Source organism: Bubalus bubalis, chromosome 7, assembly GCF_019923935.1.
Source record: "Bubalus bubalis isolate 160015118507 breed Murrah chromosome 7, NDDB_SH_1, whole genome shotgun sequence".
Lineage (NCBI taxonomy): Eukaryota > Metazoa > Chordata > Mammalia > Artiodactyla > Bovidae > Bubalus > Bubalus bubalis.
Genome location: NC_059163.1, coordinates 45,995,677 through 46,017,215, shown reverse-complemented (window position 1 = coordinate 46,017,215; position 21,539 = coordinate 45,995,677). Strand labels below are relative to the sequence as shown.

The following is a 21,539-nucleotide window of genomic DNA, read 5'->3' as shown; positions in this document are numbered from 1 at the left end:
AGGTCCACTCATGTGTCTGTAAATGGCATTATTCCATTCTTTTTTATGGCTGAATAATATTCTATTGTGTACACACACACACACACACACACACACACACACACACACACTACATCATCTTTATCCATTCACCTGTCAAGGATGTTAGGTTGTTTCCATATGATCTTTAGAAATTTAGATATCACTGCTACCTGGACTGCAGCCAGAGTAGATTAAGTCCCAAATATTAGCATAGCTCTTGAGCAGTGCTGTTCAGTAGAAATAGGATATGACCCACATATGTCATTTAAAATTTCCTAGTAGTCTAATTAAAAAAAGTAAAAACAAAACAAGTGAAATTAATTTTAATAATGTATCTACTTAAATATATCCAAAATGTTATTTCAACATGTAGTCAGTGTTGTCAAATATCATTGGCATATTGTACTATTTTTTTGTACTAAGTCTTTGGACTCCTCTTTGTATTTATAGCACACCTCTGGACTAGCCACATTTTAAGTGCTTAGTAGCCATATGCAGATCTAGTGGCTTCTGTGTGGTACAGCACTCCAGACTAATATTATCATAGTGGTAATCTTGTCATATATTTAGAACTCTATGTTGGGAAAAGGTTCACACAAATTTCTTATTTATCCTTTCCTTCCATGCTTGAAAACTGAAGACACATATATATATTTTTACTAAACCACACATCAGCAGTTTTACAAATAAAAACAATATAAATTTGAAAATGTAAATAGCTGGAGTTCTAACTTTCAGTATTTTAAAAAATACAGTATTTTGAAATATTTTGATAGTTCAGTATTTGATAACTTTCCAATTTATTAACTTATGAATTACAAATTCAATTTAGGTTGACTTTCTTCAGCAAGCTAATAAAGATCTGGAAAAGCATATACAAGAGCTTATGGAAACCAAGGAAACAGTAACATCTGAAGTTGTTAATTTAAGTAACAAAAATGAAAAACTCTGCCAGGAATTAACTGAAATAGACCAGTTAGCACAGCAGTTGGAAAGACACAAAGAAGAAGTGCTCAAGACTGCTGACAAAGAACTTGAGGAAGCCAAGGTACATCTAGGCTAAGGGGGTGCTCGTCAATTCTCCTAGAGAGGAGTGAGCTTGAGTTCTTTTGATATCCTATCCAGGTCTTTTGGTTTGTTTTGTAATTCAAGTTTTTTTTTAAGTGTTATTTACATGCTCTAAATGTTTGCACTTTCTCCAGTTGTTCGCGTGTCTTTCTGGAGCACATCTGTTCTTATGGCAATTTTCCAGATTCCTCCCTCTTTTCATTCAAGATTTTCATCTGTCCTTTCTCTACATTATGAGCAGGCTTCTGAAGTTTGTCCTCTAGGTCATTATGTGCTCAGGAGCCCTTTAAAGGTATTTTTTGAAACTATATATGTCCTTGCACATTTTTAAGTTGGTAGCTAACATTTTTCATCTTTAAATAGATGCAAAGGATGTAATTTCTAATCAGTTGTTAAGATTGATCTCTTAAAATAAAATTGTCATATTGTTCTTATAAATATAACCAGCAGAACCCAAATGACCCTTCTTGAAATCCCCACAAAATTGTATCTTATTGTAACATATTTTATGCTTGAATATCTTTTTATGATAACTATCAAATGTCTCTGCAATTAGAAACATACATGAATTGAAATTTTTTTAATTTAAAAATATCCTGTGACTATAAAGTTCAGAATGTTAGCATTTTCCTGTAAAACGTGTTATTATAATTATTAGTAGTCAGTGGATCAAAGTGACAGATGTAGCACAAATGTTGGTAAATACTTATCAAATAAAAAAGTAAAATTGTACTGAAAGTACATCTTTTAGTAAGATATAATGGGAGAAAATAGCATCTTAATTAAAGGCCTTGACGAGCCCCAACATTTCAGGTGTTGTCTGGTACTTCAGAAGTTTTTTATATGTAGAGATATAGTATGAAATTAGAAGCTTGCCTTTCTTTTGAAAAGTGGGTAAAAGGCAATTGTGGAAGGGTAGGTGGGAAAGAAGAATTCACATGATACCTAGACCACAGGTTTTCAGGTATATAATTTTTAAGAAGGATATTTTCAAATTATTCCAGATATTGATTTCATAAAGCTGTATGTATATGATAGTTTTGCATAATACTTGGATAATCTTTATATTATCCCAAGCATGAGTATAACCTATTAATAGTTTTAAGGTCACTACTTTATATCAACTAAATAAAATGAATTAATCTTATACAGTGTCATCTCCATTAATTAGTAGAATAGAAAGAAACTACCTCAACATAATAAAGGCCATAGTGAAAAGCCCACAGCTAACATACCCAGTGGTGAAAGACTGAAACCTTTTCCTCGAAGATTAGAAACAAGACTAGGATGTCCATTCTCCCTACTTCTGTTCAACATAGTACTGGAAGTCTTGGCTAGAGGAATTAGGCAAGAAAAAAGAAGTAAAAGCCATTCAAATTGGAAATAAAGAAGTAAAGTTTTGTTTCCAGATGAAATGATATGTGTAGAAAACCCTAAAGATGCCAAAAAAAAAAAAAAACAGAACTAATAAATTCAGCAAACTTGCAGGGTACAAAATCATTGCATAAGAATCTGGGTGCATTTCTATATTAAAATCCAAAAAGAAAATTAAGAAAATAATCCTGCTTACAATAGCATCAAAAAGAATAAAGATCTCAGGGATAAACTTAACCAAAGAGGCAAAAGACTTGTATACTGAAAACTATAAAACACTGCTGAAAGCATTTAGAGACAGAAATAAATGGAAAGATATCCTGTGTTCATGGATTGGAAGACTTTATTGTTTGACTGTCCCTACTATCCAAAACAATCTGCAGATTCAGTGTGATCCCTCTCCAAATCCCAATGATTTTTTTTTTTTTTTTTTACAAAAATAGGAAAAAATCCTTAAATTCATATGGATCTCAAGGGACCCAGAATAGCCAAAACAACCTTGAAAATGAAGGAAACATAATTAGTGCAATTTTTTTAAATTGTTTATTTTACCAGGTCTTAGTTGTGGCATGTGGGATCAAGTTCCCTGAGCAGGGATCAAACCTGGGCCCCCTGCATTGGGAGCATGGAATCTTAGCCATTGGGCCAACAGGGAAGTCTCAATTAGTGCAGTTTTAATTTTGCTTTTGTGACTTTAGTTTTTTTGCAGTATTTCTGTGTCTCTTTGCTTTCCTTTTCCACTTTCTTTTGCATATTCTCTCATGTGTGCACAACATACTGAACACAGTTTCACACGTCAGGTTGAAAGTAGTCGAGAATGACAACTTGGATCAGTAAAAGATTCCTGTTAGGTCATAATATTTTAATCTTGGCATTCAGCACCTTAGTTGCCATTTAGAGGATCCAGGTTGATCGTCTCCTGGATGAGGGCATGGCAACCCTCTCCAGTATTCTTGCCTGGAGAATTCCATGGACAGAGGAGCGTGGTGGGCTACCGTCCATGGGCTAGCAAGAGTTGGACACGACTGAGCGACTAAGCACAAGCACAGGGTGTTAGTAGTGGGTGGTGAAAGAGCAAATAGGATGGGAAAGTCAGGAAATGACAGGGCCAGAAGAGGAGTCCTAAAAACCAGGGCTTAAGGAAAGTCCTACAATTATACAGACAGAAGATTTTCAAGGGGCTCTTTTGTTGCACATGTTACAAATAGGTCCCTATAAGCATTCAGGATACCAGAAATTGAAGAGAAACCTAAACTTTGCCTCCTCTTCATTGAAACTGAGGCATAGAGCTGGCTAAAGCTTTTGCTCCCCCTGATGACAGAGAACATGAATTACTCAAAAATGACTTGGCTTCATTTTCACTGTCACTTAGTGTTAAGTATTCTTGACTTTTAGGTATGTACCTAATAAGCTTTTTATTCCTAGAAAGAGATTAAAAAAAAGCTTTCTGAAATGCGGAATCTTGAAGAAACAATGGGAAAACTTCAGCTGGTGAGTAGGTTTTGTATTGAATTGCCAGAATTTTCATTAAGAAAAATTTTATGTTTTATTTTACTTTTTTGTTTACTAATTATAATTTACCTGTCATAATGTTGACTGTTTCAAGTGTCCAGTCCAGTGGTTTTGGTATAGATACAAAGTAGTGCCGCCGTCACTACTAATTCCACAACATTTAATCTCTCCAGAAAGAAACCTCATACCCATTAGCGGTCACTCCTCATTTTCCTCTGCTCAACCTCTGACGGCCACTGATCTGCTTTCTGTCTCTGTAATCTATAATTTGCCTATTCTAGATATTCTATGTAAATGAAATTATACAATATATAACCTTTTATGTGTGACTTCCACTTAACCCATTGTTTTCAAGGTTCATGCGTATCATAGCATGTATCATGACTTCTTTTTTATGGCTAGTAATATCCCATTGTATTATATATTTGGTTACATTTATATTTTATAATTCTTTTTTTATATTTCTAGAAATTAAAAAAATTTATTGTAATAGAGTTGATTTACAATGTTGTGTTAGTTTTAGATGTACAGCAAAGTGAGTCAGTTATACATATATCCACTCTTTTTTATAGATTATTTTATATATATATATATGCCATTACAGAGTATTCAGTAGAGTTCCTTGTGCTATACAGTAGGTCCTTATTAATTTTGTTTTATATATAGTAGTGTGTATATGTCACTCCCAGTCTCTCAATTTATCCCTCTCCCTGCTTTCCCCCAGCTAACCGTTCGTTTGTTTGCTACATCTATAACTGTGTATCTGTTTTGTAGATAAATTCATTTGTACCCATTTTTTAGATTGCATATATAAGCCATACCATATGATATTTGTCTTTCTCTGACTTATTTCACTCAGTATGTATATTTGTATACTTCTTTAATCTCATATATAATAGGTAGCAAGTTACACTCAAATTTGGAAAGCCTGTTAGGAATTTTATATTATTTAAAGGACTTCATGACTCATCACTTTACTAATATTAAAACTAAAAACTGATAATTACTTGATAAAATTGTTGACCTTTATTAAAAAGAACTCAGTTTTCTTTTAATTATTTTGTTTGGCAGTACAAACCATCTTACTTGTCATTTTGTTCATTCTCGTGGTCTTCAAATGACAACATGGACTTCAAATTACAACAAGTAATCATCCCAGCATAAACCTGGATTTAGCCTAACCTAGATGTAGTTTTATAGTCTAGAACTGGCAGAAAGAATGTCTTGTGTACAAGTAGAAATTCCTAGGTGGTCACCTGATAGATTATTGAGAATTTTTTAATAGCCTGTTAAATTGGATGAGTCTCCATTAATATTGGAAACAAAGACTAGTACTAACTCCCAAGTTTTCTCATTAATTACACTCTTTTTACAGTCTAGTGGTAATATTCTGGTGGCAGTCATGAGGCAAATTAAGCGAAGCCTTTTGTGATACACTGGCTCATAACTGAGCCATAACACCAGTTAGGTGTTCAATAACTGGTTTTTGTATGTTCACTATGAACAGCGTATCACAATGACTTTCTGTTTCATCCAACTACTTTATCAGGTAGTCATTTCAGCTGAACACTGCTAAACATTAGCTAAACCTACTAGATGTTGTCCACTCTTGAGTTTCATAGATACGTAAAATTGTCCCATGAAGTCAGAAAATGTAAAGCAGATGTTTTGATGATGTTTTCACTATAGTGTAAGCACCGTGAGGACAGGGATTTTTGCTGTTTGTTCACTGCTGTTTGTAATGCACACTGTTTGCAGTTGTATGTGATTTATAATACTGTCTCAGAACTGACCAAGTTTCAATATTGTTGCCTGACAGCAAGATGTAGTTACTTTCTGACCTTTCTTATTTTTTCCACTGGTGTTACATTTTATGTATTTTTAAGATAAATGTTAACAATATTATTAGCTGCTGCTGCTAAGTCGATTCAGTCGTGTCCAACTCTGTGCGACCCCATAGACGGCAACCCACCAGGCTCCCCCATCCCTGGGATTCTCCAGGCAAGAACACTGGAGTGGGTTGCCATTTCCTTCTCCAATGCGTGAAAGTGAAAAGCGAAAGTGAAGTCTCTCAGTCGTGTCCGACTCTTAGCAACCTCATGGACTGCAGCCTACCAGGCTCCTCTGTCCATGGGATTTTCCAGGCAAGAGTACTGGAGTGGGGTGCCATTGCCTTCTCCGATATTATTAGCTAACATTTATTAAGTACTTGCCATGTGCTAGACACTGTACAGTGTTTCACATTCATAGAATCATCCATAGATGAATCTATAGATGAATCATTCATAGATGAATCCTCGGTGTCCAGGTGCTGGTCTTATCCCCATTGTGCAGCTGAGACTGAGAATAACCCTGTGCTTATATATACCTGTGGTAGTCTTAAAGCACTGTCTTTACTTTTGCTTTTCTTTAAACATAAAAACGCTTTAAAATTTTTTATTGAGCAAGTCATATTCACTTTTTTGAAAGACAATATGCTAAACAAATTAAAAGAAAATAAAATCCAATAATTCTACTACTTTAGAAGGGAGCACTGTTGAGTTTGGGTTTTGTGATGCTTTTAGCCTCAATTGAGAATTAACTTTAATTGAAATGGTATATATTTGACTGACTAAAATGTATGTATGTGAATTACTCTTAAATAAATGTGTTTTCATGTTTTGTAAAGTTGCTAGAAATCTTAATTTTAGTATTAAAATTTTCAGGAATTAAGCTTATGTCATAAAGAAAAGGAGAGGCTGAGTGATGAACTCCTTATAAAATCAGACCTGGAAACTGTTGTTCATCAGCTTGAACAAGAAAAGCAAAGACTTAACAAAAAAATTGAAAGTTTTGCAGTTACAGGTAAAATATAAAATGTTAATAACTTAAAAAGTGTGATTTCCTCTTAATGTTTTATTTTTAGCAGTAGATGATGTTTCTTTTTCATTCATTCATTCAATAAATATTTGTTGAGTGTTTGCTGTGTATCAGAAACCAGACTAGGCACTGAGATATAGTAGAAAATCTGTCTCCCTCAAGAACCTTACAGGAACCTTTTATATTCTGACTAGTTGGTACAGGGAACCCCGGTTGAATATTTTCCAATGTAAATTTATCTTTCTTTGAGTCACATGATAATAGAATTAAGACTATGAGGAAGACCATTATGAAATAGTGGGAAATTGAAGTACAGAATCATTTTAAGTAAATGCAGTTTTATCACCTTCAGGTACACACACACAAACACACACACTTGAAATAGGCTAACTTTCACACACACACACACACACACACGAAATAGGCTAACTTTCTCACACACACACACACACACACACACTTGAAATAGACTAACTTTCACATACATACATATACACACACACACACACACTTGAAATAGGCTAACTTTCTGCCAGGTACCTTATCCTAAATGAATTGGTTTAAGAAACATGTAAGAATCCATTCATTCATTCATTTGACAAATGTTTATGAGCCTGTAGTGCTGGGATATATAAGGTAAACAAGATACACAGGCCCACTGCTCTTGCGGAGGCTTTAATCTAGTCAGGGAGACAAACTGGTAGCACATAAGTGAAGAAATCAATTTCAGATGGTAAGGGTATTAAATAAAATGGGAGGGTATGCTAGAGATCAGCTGATCAAAAGGCTTAGTGATGGACACCAAGCCATATGACAATCTGGGGCAATTTTCCAGGCAGAGGGGATGGCAAGTGTAGAATCCTGGTACCATCAAACTCCATGTGTCTGAGAAAGTGAAGGAAAGCCAGTGTGCTATTTTAAGAAAATGCTGTATCCTAGGCTCTTCAGCGTCTATGGGGAGAATCTATCTGACCCCTTCTCTGCTTAACCAGCTGTATGACTTGAGCATGTTACTTAACGTTGCTTCAGTTTCCCTATCTGTGTGGTTAAGATGGCACCTAACCCAAAAGGTTGTTATGAGGATTAAATGAGTTCATATATTATTAAAGTGCTTAGTCCTACATTTGAAAGTTTGCAATTTTACTTCCTTTCACGCTATCTCTATCCTGCCGTTTCAGCATAATCTTTCACATACCAGAAACTCCCTTGTTTCTTTGTGTTTTGAATGCATCCTCCTACCCAAAATCCAGCCATGGATCAACTAAAACATTCACACGTGAGCAGCTAAGCACTGCTTGCATGTGCCCCAGTTGAGTTCAGTTCAGTCACTCAGTTGTCTGACTCTTTGTGACCCCGTGGACTGCAGCGCACCAGACCTCCCTGTCCATCGCCAAATCCCGGAGTTTACTCAAACTCATGTCCATTGAGTCAGTGATGCCATCCAACCCTCTCATCCTCTGTCGTCCCCTTCTTCTCCTGCCTTTAATCTTTCCCAGCATCAGGGTCTTTTTCCAATTAGTCAGCTCTTGGCATCAGGTGGCCAAAGTAGGAGTTTCAGCTTCAGCATCAGTTCTTCCAATGAATATTCAGGACTGATTTCCTTTAGGATGGACTAGTTGGATCTCCTTACAGTCCAAGGGACTCTCAAGAGTCTTCTCCAACACCACAGTTCAAAAGCATCAATTCTTCAGCACTCAGCTTTCTTTTTAGTCCAACTCTCATACCCATACATTGACCACTGGAAAAACCATAGCTTTGACTAGACAGACCTTCGTTGGCAAAGTAATGTCTCTGCTTTTGAATATGCTATCTAGGTTGGTCATAACTTTTCTTCCAAGGAGCAAGCATGTGCCCCAGACAGTAGCAATAGCACTGGAAGTTACATGGCCCTGAACCACAGCGCCCCCTTCAGTGAGGTATGGAGATCTCACTCTATATTCCTTACTGCTTGATCTCCTACTCTGCAGGGAACATATTCAAGTATTTTTCATTCTCAGTAAACCCATTCTGAGTAGATGATCTTACCTCCAGTTTTGCTAAAAGAACAAGCCGTCAGGGAGGCATGCCATGTTTCATGTCCCCAGATCTTTAACCTGTCCACCCTATCTTCCCTGTTAGAGTGGAGCCATTTGGCTTTTATGATAGGCCACTGCCTCCATCTCATTTTAAAATGCTACATATTATCTCTTTCTGATAATGTTAGCCTTTGTACTGTTTTTTCCCCATTGGTATTCAAACATGCTTTTCCCTTTTCCCATTCTAAAGCAAAAACTGTGACCCATTCCTATCCAGCTACTCTTTCCTCCTCATTATAGCTTTTACATCTTGAAAAGTCATTCATACCTGCTTTTCTGCTTGATCACCATCTATGCTTTAGCACCTCTGCTGCTGCTAAGTTGCTTCAGTCGTGTCTTGACTCTGTGCGACCCCATAGACAGCAGCCCACCAGGCTTCTCTGTCCATGGAATTCTCCAGGCAAGAATACTGGAGTGGGTTGCCGTTTCCTTCTCCATTTAGCACCTCAGTCCACTCCAGTTTGCCTCTGTCCTTCTACTTCACCAATAAAACTGCTCTCGTTAAGGTCACCAGTCACCTCCATTATGCTAAATGCAGTGAACACTTTTCATTCATCAGTTTATTTGACTTACCATTTAAGGCATTTGCCCATTCCTTCAGCTCTCTTGCTTTCTTAACCTCTCTGGTCACTCTTTAGAATGAATCCTGCTGTTCATCCTCTGGATTGTATTGCATGCTGTTCTTTTGTGGCTCTTGCCCTGCTATAATTAGAATGATTATTTGACCTTGGACATGTTTTTCATACTTGTATTCTTAGCTCATGCTGGACATACAGTAAATGCTCAATAATTATCTGTCAAATGAATGAAAGAAGATGGTAAGTGAAGCGGAATATGTCTTGAAAATCACTTCATGCTTTTGAATTGTAAAGAACATCAGTTAAATTAGATTGAGCTATACAAAATTGCCAATATTAGGCAATTTTTGGCTTCCCAGGTGGTCCTAGAGGTGAAGTACATGCCTGCCAGTACAGGAGACATGAAAGATGGGGGTTCCATCCCTGGGTTGGTCAGATCCCCTGGAGGAGGGCATGGCTACCCACTCCAATATTCTTGCCTGGAGAATCCCGTGGACAGGGGGGCCTGGTGGGCTACAGTCCATGGGGTCACCAAGAGTCAGACACAACTGAAGTGACTTAGCATGCATGCACGTGCACAGGCTACTTGTGACTCCTGAAAAGGTAATTTCTATGGTAAAAGTTAATAATTGTGCTTATTTGAGGAAAGACTAGTTGTTTTGTGTATACTATGTTAAATTTAAGCTTAATGTTAAAGTCACTCATATTATAACCAGTTTTAACAGGTAAATTTTCTTTTAGTGCATTTTCAGGTCACCAGAGAGTAAGTACCATGTGATAATTTATTGTTCACTGTGTAATATACTAAATAGTACCCAGACTTGTATATGACAAAAGCAGGACTTGACTTATTGGATTTTATTTAAACTTTTAATATAATTTTGGGTTTTTTTTTTCTCTTTCAGCACTTACCTCTTTGATATTTGGCAGTTGTAGGTGATATGCAGAACAGCTAATGATTTTTAGTAGCTTTCATTGTAAAAATTATTGATATAATTTATTTGGCTGATTATACATTTTATATGCAACATTGTTTTAAGATTTTATTACTTTAATTTGCAGAAAGAGAACTTACTGTGGAAGTTGAGAGGATGAGACTAGAACACGGAATAAAACGACGAGATAAGTCACCTTCTCGTTTAGATACATTTCTGAAAGGTATAGAAGATGAACGAGATTTTTATAAGAAAGAACTAGAAAAACTCCAACATATAATACAGCGAAGATCTTGCTCTAGAAGTCATTCTACATGTGAAAAAATGCCAGTATTTAAAACAGTAGAAAAGGTAATATCTCTTTGTGAGTGTTTGATAAGGCAAGAAAGATCTTTTTTTTTTTTTTCGATTTTATTTTTATTTATTTTTTTATTTTTTTAATTTTATTTTTAAACTTTACAGAATTTTATTAGTTTTGCCAAATATCGAAATGAATCCGCCACAGGTATACATGTGTTCCCCATCCTGAACCCTCCTCCCTCCCCATACCATCCCTCTGGGTCGTCCCAGTGCACCAGCCCCAAGCATCCAGTATCATGCATCGAACCTGGACTGGCGACTCGTTTCATACATGATATTATACATGTTTCAATGCCATTCTCCCAAATCTTCCCACCCTCTCCCTCTCCCACAGAGTCCATAAGACTGTTCTATACATCAGTGTCTCTTTTGCTGTCTCGTACACAGGGTTATTGTTACCATCTTTCTAAATTCCATATATATGCGTTAGTATACTGTATTGGTGTTTTTCTTTCTGGCTTACTTCACTCTGTATAATAGGCTCCAGTTTCATCCACCTCATTAGAACTGATTCAAATGTATTCTTTTTAATGGCTGAGTAATACTCTGTTGTGTATATGTACCACAGCTTTCTTATCCATTCATCTGCTGATGGACATCTAGGTTGCTTCCATGTCCTGGCTATTATAAACAGTGCTGCGATGAACATTGGGGTACACATGTCTCTTTCCCTTCTGGTTTCCTCAGTGTGTATGCCCAGCAGTGGGATTGCTGGATCATAAGGCAATTCTATTTCCAGTTTTTTAAGGAATCTCCACACTGTTCTCAATAGTGGCTGTGCTAGTTTGCATTCCCACCAACAGTGTAAGAGGGTTCCCTTTTCTCCACACCCTCTCCAGCATTTATTACTTGTAGACTTTTGGATCGCAGCCATTCTGACTGGTAAGAAAGATCTTTATGAGCAAACTTTTGATTTATTATTGTAATAATGTAATGTTATTCATACTTATTTTTAAGAAGTCTTTCTTAATTTTCATTTTTGTAGTCTTCTGTGACTTTCTGTGACTTTAGGAACACTGCATTAATTAGGAAAACTGCTTAAGAAAAAAGTATAACATACTGATTCCTGGAAATTAAGGAAGATTAAATAGCTAATTATATATATGGGAAGAGTGCAGGGGCATCTGAGCTTCCAGAAACTGGATCCAGGAACTCATGCTACTGGACACTTCCTTTCTTTCTAATCTTTACTTTTGGTATCAGCTGCATTTTCTTTCTTTGAGTCGAGTGGCTTTGTCTACATGGCAGGCTACATGGCTTCATGCCATTCCCAGCCTTGGACCAGTCAGAAAGGCAGGCCGCATTGTCCACACCAGGCATCTTCCATGATAACTGTGCGACAGGAAAGGGTAAAAGATGGCAGTGAGCACTGGACAGATCATCCCCTTTGTCCACTACAACCATGTTTGCAACTTGATGGTCTAAAGATGTATAAGGTTAACGATGATGCCTAAGAGAGTAAAAACATGTCCTCATTTTAGGTCTTACTTATTTTCAACATTTTATGACTATCATTTGTGTTCTTTAGATTTTTCTTTCTTTTAAACATTGGAGTTAGAGGATTCCTGGAGGCTTCTATGACCCTAACATTATCTACATACTGGATAAAATTAGAGAAGTTGGAAGTGCAGTCATTAAAACTCAGGACATTTGATTTTAGACTTGGCTGCATTTCCCAACGCTGTCATCTTTTTCCTGAAGATCTTCTGCCTACTGCCAAATGGTTTTGAGACATTTTCTGATTAGACTGCTTTTTAACCTCCTTGGCTCGTGACTGAATTTGATTTAGAGTGTTAGTTTAAACACTGTGCTTTGTTATCTGTTCAGAGCACAATGAATTGGTGGGAACATACAGTGTAAGTTAATTTGTGTGTACTGAGTTGGTTTTTAAGCTCCATATATACTTAGGAATCAAGAAAAACAAATCACTGAATTGATCACCTTCGTTGTGTGGGACAGTCTTCTTCAAAAATGTCGATTAGTTTAATCAACTTATTAAGTAGAACTGAGTGGATATGTGTCTCAGTACTTTTAAATATTGGATTTGTTTGCTTGGTGTGAATTCATGGTTGAAAGATAACTTGAGATATGGGTAAGGTACTGGTAAAATTAGGAGAGGCCTTCCCCCTTCATCTTATTTAGTTTCTTGAAATGTTCTAATGATACCTGACATAATTCATTTTGTAAAGTTTAGAAAGTTGGGACCTTGGTAGCATTTTAGAGTCCCAGTAGTAAATTTCAGGCATGGTAGGGAATAATGGGTGATGTATATGAGTGAAGTGGGTGGAGTGTAAGACAGTTGTGAGTGCTGTGAACTAAGGAGTAAATTCCAGCCTAAAACTGGGTGTTTTAAACATGTTTAGAAACAGTTGTTGGCAGACAACATAGGCCTCTCTCAAGCTAGATTTAGTACAGGCTGAGTTTTCAACCCCTGCTTTTTATAGCAAATTGTTGGGCAGAGTTTCCTGGGATTGCTGCAACTCAGAAAAAATATTGAAATTTTTCATATCAGTGATTTTTGTCAACAAGATACCCATTGGTTCTGTGTTGTCTGTGTAGGGACAGCACTGGTCTCTTTGACCTTGTACTCACCAGACTTCCAGATGTGAGTTTTGGGTATAGTGTAATGGGAAATGCTTTGGAATTGGAAACCTTATAGAAGCTTCAACTCCACACACTGGCTTTATGACCTTAGACAAGTTACCTAACTCATGGAGCCCTGGCTTCCTCATTTGCAAAGTGAGAAATGTGCCTATAACCTCTTATGAAGATTACATTACATAATTGTATAAGGGTCCAACATAACACCTAGTTCCTAGTAAATGTTTTATTTCTTTATTATTTGCTGGTTCAAAGCACATCTGCTGCTGCTAAGTCGCTTCAGTCGTGTCTGACTCTGCGACCCCATAGATAGCAGCCCGCCAGGCTCCTCTGTCCCTGGGATTCTCCAGGCAAGAACACTGGAGTGGGTTGCCATTTCCTTCTCCAAAGCACATCAGGTGTAGGTAGAAAGTTAGATTTAATTCAGTAGATGTATACTGAGAGCATGCTATGAATGTGGCATCCAGGATACAAGATAAATAAGACCTATTTCCTGTCCTCAGTCTAGCATTGTGGGTATGTGTGCATGAGTTTATGTGCTTGTGCGTGTGTGTTTAGGAAAAATGGAGTGATAAAAGGGAATTATTAACACACATACATAAAGACATATTTAGAGACGTGGGGAATTCATTCATTTTACTGAATTACATGCTAAGCACTGAAGATGTGGTGAGAAGGACCTACTGTGTCTCTGAGGGCATTTGCATTTTGGTGGTGGTGGTGGTTCAGTCCTTAAGTCATGTCTGACTCTTTGTGACCCCATGGACTGCAGCACACCAGGCTTCCCTGTCCTTCACCATCTTCTTGAGCTTTCTCAAACTCATGTCCGTTGAGTCAGTGATGCCATCTAACCATCTTGTCTTCTGTCATCAGCTTCTCCTCCTGCCTTCTGTCTTTCCTGGCATCAGGGTCTTTTCCAATGAGTTTGCTCTTCATAACCGGTGGCCAAAGTATTGGAGCTTCAGCTTCAGCGTCAGTCCTTCTAGTGAATATTCAGGGTTGATTTCCATTAGAATTGAGTGGTTGGATCTCCTTGCTGTCCAAGGGATTCTCAGGAGTCTTCTCTAGCATCACAATTCAAAAGCATCAATTCCTGGGCTCTCAGCCCTCTTTATGGTCCAACTCTCACATCTGTATACAACTACTGGAAAACTAGCCTTGCCTATACAGACCTTTGTCAGCAAAGTGATATCTCTCTTTTTAATACTCTGTCTAGGTTTTTCATAGCTTTTCTTCCAAGGAGCAAGCATCTTTTGATTTCATGGCTGCAGTCACTATCCACAGTGATTTTGGAGCCCCAGAAAATAAAATCTGTCACTCTTTCCACTTTCTCTGCATCTATTTGCCATGAGGTGATGGGACCAGATGCCATGATCTTAGTTTACTGAATGTTGAGTTTTAAGCCAGCTTTTTCACTTTCTTTCACCATCATAAAGAGGCTCTTTAGTTCCTCTTCACTCTCTGCCGTTAGGATGGTAACATCTGCATATCTGAGGTTGTTGATATTTCTCCTGGAAGTTTTGATTCCAGTTTGTGAGCCATCCATCCTGGCATTTTGCATGATGTACTCTGCATATAAGTTAAATAAGCAGGGTGACAGTATACAAACTTGATGTACTCCTTTCCCAATTTTGAACCAATCCATTGTTCCATGTCCGGTTCTAACTATTGCTTCTTTACCTGCATACAGGTTTCTCAGGAGACAGGTAAGGTGCTCTGGTACTCCCATCTCTTTAAGAATTTTCCACAGTTTGTTGTGATCCATATGATCCATACATACAATCAAAGGCTTTAGCATAGTTGATGAAGCAGGGTTTTTTTTTTTTTTTTTAGTTCTCTTGCTTTTCCTATGACCCAGTGGATGTTGGCAATTTGATGTCTGGTTTTAGTGATAAAGACACATTAAATACCCAGTTGTGTAAATAACTTTATAATTTCATTTATAGTAAGTGTTAATGAGGAAAGAATACGGGAAATATTCAGAATGCTATGAGAGTATATAGAGGGAGATCTAAATTAGATTGGAGAATCTGGAAGGACTCCTTACAGAGAGTGGCGTTTAAGCTGAGACCGAGACAATGATGAAAACAGACTGTCAAATCCTTATTCATTGAGCTCTCCTTTTCTAAAATCTAGGCATACCACCTCCTTTCTGTAAAAATATTTTTATTTAAATATGGTTAAGTTATAGGTTTTCTTTTATCATTATTTAAGTGTTAATTAAGTCCTCACCCTAATTGCTTCTATCCTGTAATACAGATACATTTTACCCTTTAAGATGTCCAGATAGCTATTCTCATTCATTTTTCCTTGACTTTTCTTGCTTAACCAAGAGGATAACTTATTTCCAAGTGGCAGGTGAAGGATACTTCACGGATATTTACCATTTACCAAGTGTCCTTTGGACATGGCATGTGCATAGTAGATATTGACCTAGATCAGGATGCTTTCCAATGTAGCAGAATACCAGATTGTCACTATCTGGGGCTTCTGCATATAGTACTTGAACATTAATATACCACAGACACCAGGTGTGTACATTTACCATATTTATTTTCTACAGTAGGAAGTTAATGTTTTTTTTTTTTTAAGTTATAATGGAATAATAGGCATAATCTTGTTTTAGGAATGTTGGAAGTACTTGCTTATTCAGTGAATATCCTAATGTACACCGTCTGGTAGAAGTATTTATATTTATCTGATTGCATAAAAAATAGACCTCACCTAGGTTTGGTGCTGGGACAGTTGGGGGCTGGTATTCCTGGGAAATTGATCTTGGATTTAGTCTTAGGAAACGCTGAGGAATGTGCTAGGCTGTTAGAGTTACTTGTACTGGGTGAGCAGGTAAGCAGGTATACACATACCCTCTTGATTCCTCCCGTGGAGAGGGTTATAAACTAGTGATTCCCAACTCCAAATGAATCAGAATCACCTGGAAGGCTTGATAAACCAGTTACTGGGCCCTGCCCCCAAAGTTTCTGATTGAGTAGGTCTGGGATATACCTCAAAATTTGCATGCCTTGCACGTCCCCAGATACTGCATGCTTCTGGTCTGGGGATTATACTTTAGTTACAACACCAGTATAAACAACTGGGGGAGAATGACAATTGAAGCATCTGATGGGATCTAATCAAGTAGGATTAGTGGCAGCTGGGTCTCTTGCTGGGCCCTTGAAGGCCTGGAAATTTGCCCCAGTATTGCCAGCATTCTCTCTCCTGCTCTCCTTATAGATTAATAATTGTATTCTTTAATTACATTAAAGGAAGTTGTGTTCTTTTTGTCTGTTCACATCTTTCAGTCAGTCTCATCATCAGCATCCTTGTGGCAACCATGCGGTGATAATTACAACAAATGATAACTTCTGTCTTGAATTATGTTTTAGGGTGATTACGACTCGGATATCCATCTCATCACAAGAGAAAGAGACGAACTTCAGCGTATGCTAGAAAGATTTGAAAAGCACATGGTGGATATACAGTCCAATGTTAAATTATTGACAGCAGAAAGAGATAAACTAAGTGTCTTATATAATGAAGTAAGATATTGATTATGTAACACCAGTTAACTATAATGGAACCAGTATATATCCTTTATATTACTGTAGTGTATGGATCTTAGGGCTATTCCTTCATAGTTAGGAGTTTCTACTATCATCCTGTTCCCAAAGCAGAGATTTCTATTGTTTTTTCATATTTATTTTTCCTCTTTTCTAGCCTATCTATGGGTCACTTTGGGATAATTCCCTATTTCTCAAACTGCTGAATGGGTCTCAGCCTGACTCTGAGTCAGGTGTGTCCTTGGGATTCACTCATGTTGGGTTATGTGTATCTTACAGTGGGTAGCACTAACTAATTGGATACATTGGATATTAAGGACTTAGCTTCGAGGGATAGGGAGGGGAAATTCACTGTAAGTTGGACCAGTTACAAGCCTCAGTTGTCAGAAGGCAAGGTAAGTCTGAATAAAGCATGGTGTTTATCACCAAAATTTGTTCTCATACCAATCTCCCATGAAATCCTATTGCTACTTTGAGAGGAAGAGAAAGATATGAGTTAAAAGGCCAAGTTGAAGAAGCTTTTTTTACTTTTGGAGTTTTTTTGGGATTCTGCAGTACAAATTGATCTACTTTCTGGGCTTTTCCTGCAGTTGGCTTAGATTTCAGCTTTCTTGGGTCTGCTTACTTAATTAGTAGTTGTCCATCTGCTATTTGGCTTTCAAAATTTTGTGGTTGGCACTTCTCTCCATCTTCTTGTCTTTTTGTTTTAATTATTACTATTATTACTCAAATCCTTTTACTCTCATTTTGGTGGCATTTGGGAAGAGAGCAAAAGTAGCATATGTTTAGTTTTCCTTTTTTTAACTGGGAGTATATCCAATGTTTTTTAATTTATATCTTTTACTACTTTAAGGCTCAGGAAGAATTATCTGCACTAAGACAAGACTCTACCCAAACTACAGTTTCACATAATACTGTTAGTCTTATAGAAAAGGAAAAAGAACTTGCATTATCTGACTTAAGAAGGATTATGGCAGAAAAGGAAGCTTTAAAAGACAAGTTAAAAGTAAGTAATTAGATTGACTTATTTTTAAAAGGTAATTTATTGAGAAAAAAGGAGGTCTTTTTTTATGTTTTCCTGTGATATAACTATTTTGAATCTAGATCAGGAGTTGGCAAACCATGGCCCATCAGCCAAATCCAGAACACTGTTTTTATATGGCCAACGTGCTAAAAATGGTTTTTACGTTTTAAAATCATTGAAAAAAATTGAAAGAAGAACATTTCATGACACATGAAAAATTGTGAAATTCAGATTTCATTGTTGATAATACTTACTAGTGGGAATACTCATTCATGTACATGCTGCAGTGGCAGAGTTGAGTAATTGCAGTAAAAACTGTATGGTCCACAAAGCCTAAAACATTTATTAACTGTTTATTTATAGAAAAGAACCAACTCTGATCTCAATAGGAATTCCCTCATATGGAGGGAGATTATCTTTTTTTTTTCCCTTAAAAAAAGCTTCATTGAGATATTCACATATCATAGAATTTACCCATTTAAAGTGTATAATGCATTAGTTTTTAGTATATCCACAGACTTGTTCAGCCATCCCCACAATCACTTTTAGAGCATGTTCATTACCTCAAAAAGAAACTCTTGTACTGGTTAGCAGTCACTCTTAACATCTCCCAGCCTCCTAAGGCCTAGACAACCACTACATTCTCTCTCTAGATTTACCTACTCTGGACATTTCATATAAATTGAACCATTCAGTATGTGTTTTTTTTTTGTTTTTGTCTGGCTTCTCTAACTTAGCATAATGTTTTCAAGGTCCATCTGTTAGGTCATATGTAACAGTACTTTATTACTTTATATTATGGGGTAATATTCCATTGTATGGATAGACAACATTTTCTTTATCATTGGGGGGGTTTCTGCTCTTCGGCTATTACGAATAATGGTGCTGTGAGCATTTGTATACAACTTTTTGTGTGGGTATGTTTTCTTTTGTCTTAGATGTATACCTAGTCATACGATAACTTTAATCATTTGAGCAACTGCCAGGCTGTTTTTCCAAAGTGTCTGTGTCATTTTTAGTCCCACTGGCAGGGGTTAGAGTTCTAATTTCTCTGCATCCTTACCAATATTTATTACTATCTATCTTTTTTGTTATCATCATGCTGGTGAGTGTGAAGCAGTATCCTTTTTAATTTTGATTTGCATTTCCCCGATGACTAAAGTGCTTATTTTTATAAGTTTATTTGGCCACTTGTATATCTTCTTTATAGAAATTTCTATTCAGATCCATTGCTCATTTTTTTTGAATTGGATTATCTTACTGAGTTGTAAGAATACTTATATATTCTCAATACAATCCCCTTGTCAGATATATGATTTGCAGATATTTTCCCTCCTTTATTCTGTGGGTTGTCTTCTCATTTTTTTAGTATTGTTATTTGAAGCACAGATATTTTAAAATTTCGATGAAGTCCAATTTACTTTTTTTCTTTTGTTTGTGCTTTTGGTGTCATATCTAGGGGGCAGTATTTTATTTCATAATCTCTCCAAAATGTTAACATACATAAAGCACTTAACAGTGCTCAGTACATTAAAAGAACTCAGTGTTAACTATTATTGTTACTATTATAGCCTCCATAGTTTACTTCCAATAAATATTATTGAATTAATGTTTAGAAATTAGTACCTAAAGTTAAGAATAAGAACTTTTAAGTATTATAAAGATGGTCATTATGTCATAGATTTTCAGTTCAAGTTTTGCCCCAACAGAGTACTTTTAATTTGAATCTTCTGAAAAATTACCTTCCAGAAAGTGCTTTTTTATAAAAATAAGTGTCACAGTTACCAAATGGAAAACTTCTGTGCAATATGGCAACTTTTAGTGCAAGCTACTGATTTATCCTTCATATCTATTGAAATGACTAAGGAATGTAAAAGGATTAAAAAGTACAGTAGTACCAAAAACTCAGAAAAAGTGACATTCATATTACCAGACTCTTTCTGGATTACAGGAGGCAGGATTTATGAGTTTACAACAGATTTTTTACATAAAAACTCAACTAATCCTCTCAGTCATTAAGTCTCCTCTACTAGTTTCCTGTTATTTCACTGCCCACCCAGTTTTTGAACCCAGGCATCATCACTGAGTCCTCTCTCCCTGCAAACTCCTATCTCTCATTTAAGCACAAAGTCCTACTGATGCTACTTCTAATAATATGTAACATGTGTTACACCCTTTCCATGTGGGAAACTGTTCTAAATGTGTTTTACAAGGGCTTTGTCAGTGAATCTTCACAGTTGCCTTTTCAGTTGGCAGTGTTTACAGATGCAGTATCTGAGTTACAGTGAGTTTAAATAATTTGCTGAACCAACAGACACATGAAAAGACACTCACCATCGCTAATCATCAGAGAAATGAAACTCAAAACCACAATGAGGTATCACCTTATACCTGTCAGAGTAGCTATTGTCAAAAAGACCACAAAGAGCAAATGTTGACAAGGATGTAGAGAAAAGGGATTGCTTGTACACTGTTGGTATTATAAATTCATGTGGCTACTGTGGAAAACAGTTTGAAGAGTCCTCAAAAACCTAAAAATAGATCTATAATAATATATGATCCAGCAATTCTACTCCTGGGTATATGCCTGAAGAAAGTAAAAACAGTAATTTGAAAGATATATGTTTATAGCAGTGTTATTTATAGTTCCCAAGATATGAAAGCAACTGAAGTGTCCATCAGTGAATGAATAAGGAAGCTGTAGTATGTATTTTCAATGGAGTACCACTTGGCCATAAAAAAGAACTAAATTTTGCTACTTGCAACAATGTGGGTAGACTTGGAAGGCTTTACGCTTAGTGAGATAAGTCAGAGGAAAACAAATACTTTATGTTATCACTTACATGTGGAATCTAAAAAATGAAACAAGCTAGTGAATGAAAAAAACAAATACTGTATGTTACCACTTACATGTGGAATCTAAAAAAATGAAACAAGCTAATGAATGAAAAAAACAAATACTGTATGTTATCACTTAAATGTGGAATCTAAAAAATGAAACAAGCTAGTCTAAAGGACTCAGACTCACAGATACAAAGAACAAACTAGTGGTTACTGGTGGGGAGAGGGGTTGGGGGAGGGGCAAGATGGGGTAGGGAATTAGATTTCCCTGGTTGTTCAGTGGTTAAGACTGCACTTTCAGAACAGTGGATGTGGATTTGATCCCTGGTCTGGGAACTAAGATTCTATATGCTGTGATGTGGCCAAATAAAAATTTAAAAAAAAAAATGTTTAAAAGAGGTACTAATGAGTTTGTATAAAATAAACAAGCTACAAGAATATATTATACAGCACAGCAAATATAGCTGGTATTTTATAATCATAAATGGAGTAAATCTTTAAAAACTGTGAACTATTATGTTGTATACCTAAGACCTATGTAATATTGTGAATTAACTATACCTTAATAAAAAAATAGTAATAATGATTTGCCTAAGATTACCCAGCTAATGAAGTCACAAAGACTCTGGCTCCTGGCTCACAGTGGTTTCTCTTGCATCACTTTGCTTGTTTCTATTCCCTTGCTACCATCCTATTCTGACCATTATTCTCTCATCTGCACTAGTGTATCAGTG

At 36.5% G+C, this 21,539-nt stretch overlaps 1 protein-coding gene across 5 annotated transcripts in view; it reads left to right on the top strand.

Annotated features, from left to right (window-relative positions):
- The window catches only part of CEP135 (centrosomal protein 135), a 76,596-nt gene that overhangs the window by 15,937 nt on the left and 39,120 nt on the right, over positions 1–21,539 (top strand). For 4 of the 5 annotated variants that reach the window (XM_025290031.2, XM_025290030.2, XM_044945868.1 and 1 more), the window contains 6 exons: positions 854–1,069; positions 3,889–3,954; positions 6,681–6,819; positions 10,550–10,773; positions 16,767–16,919; positions 17,794–17,946. In XM_025290031.2, coding sequence (XP_025145816.1) covers positions 854–1,069; positions 3,889–3,954; positions 6,681–6,819; positions 10,550–10,773; positions 16,767–16,919; positions 17,794–17,946 — 951 coding nt within the window. The remainder of the gene's footprint in view (positions 1–853; positions 1,070–3,888; positions 3,955–6,680; positions 6,820–10,549; positions 10,774–16,766; positions 16,920–17,793; positions 17,947–21,539) is intronic. The other variant, XM_025290032.2, reaches the window with a different exon arrangement.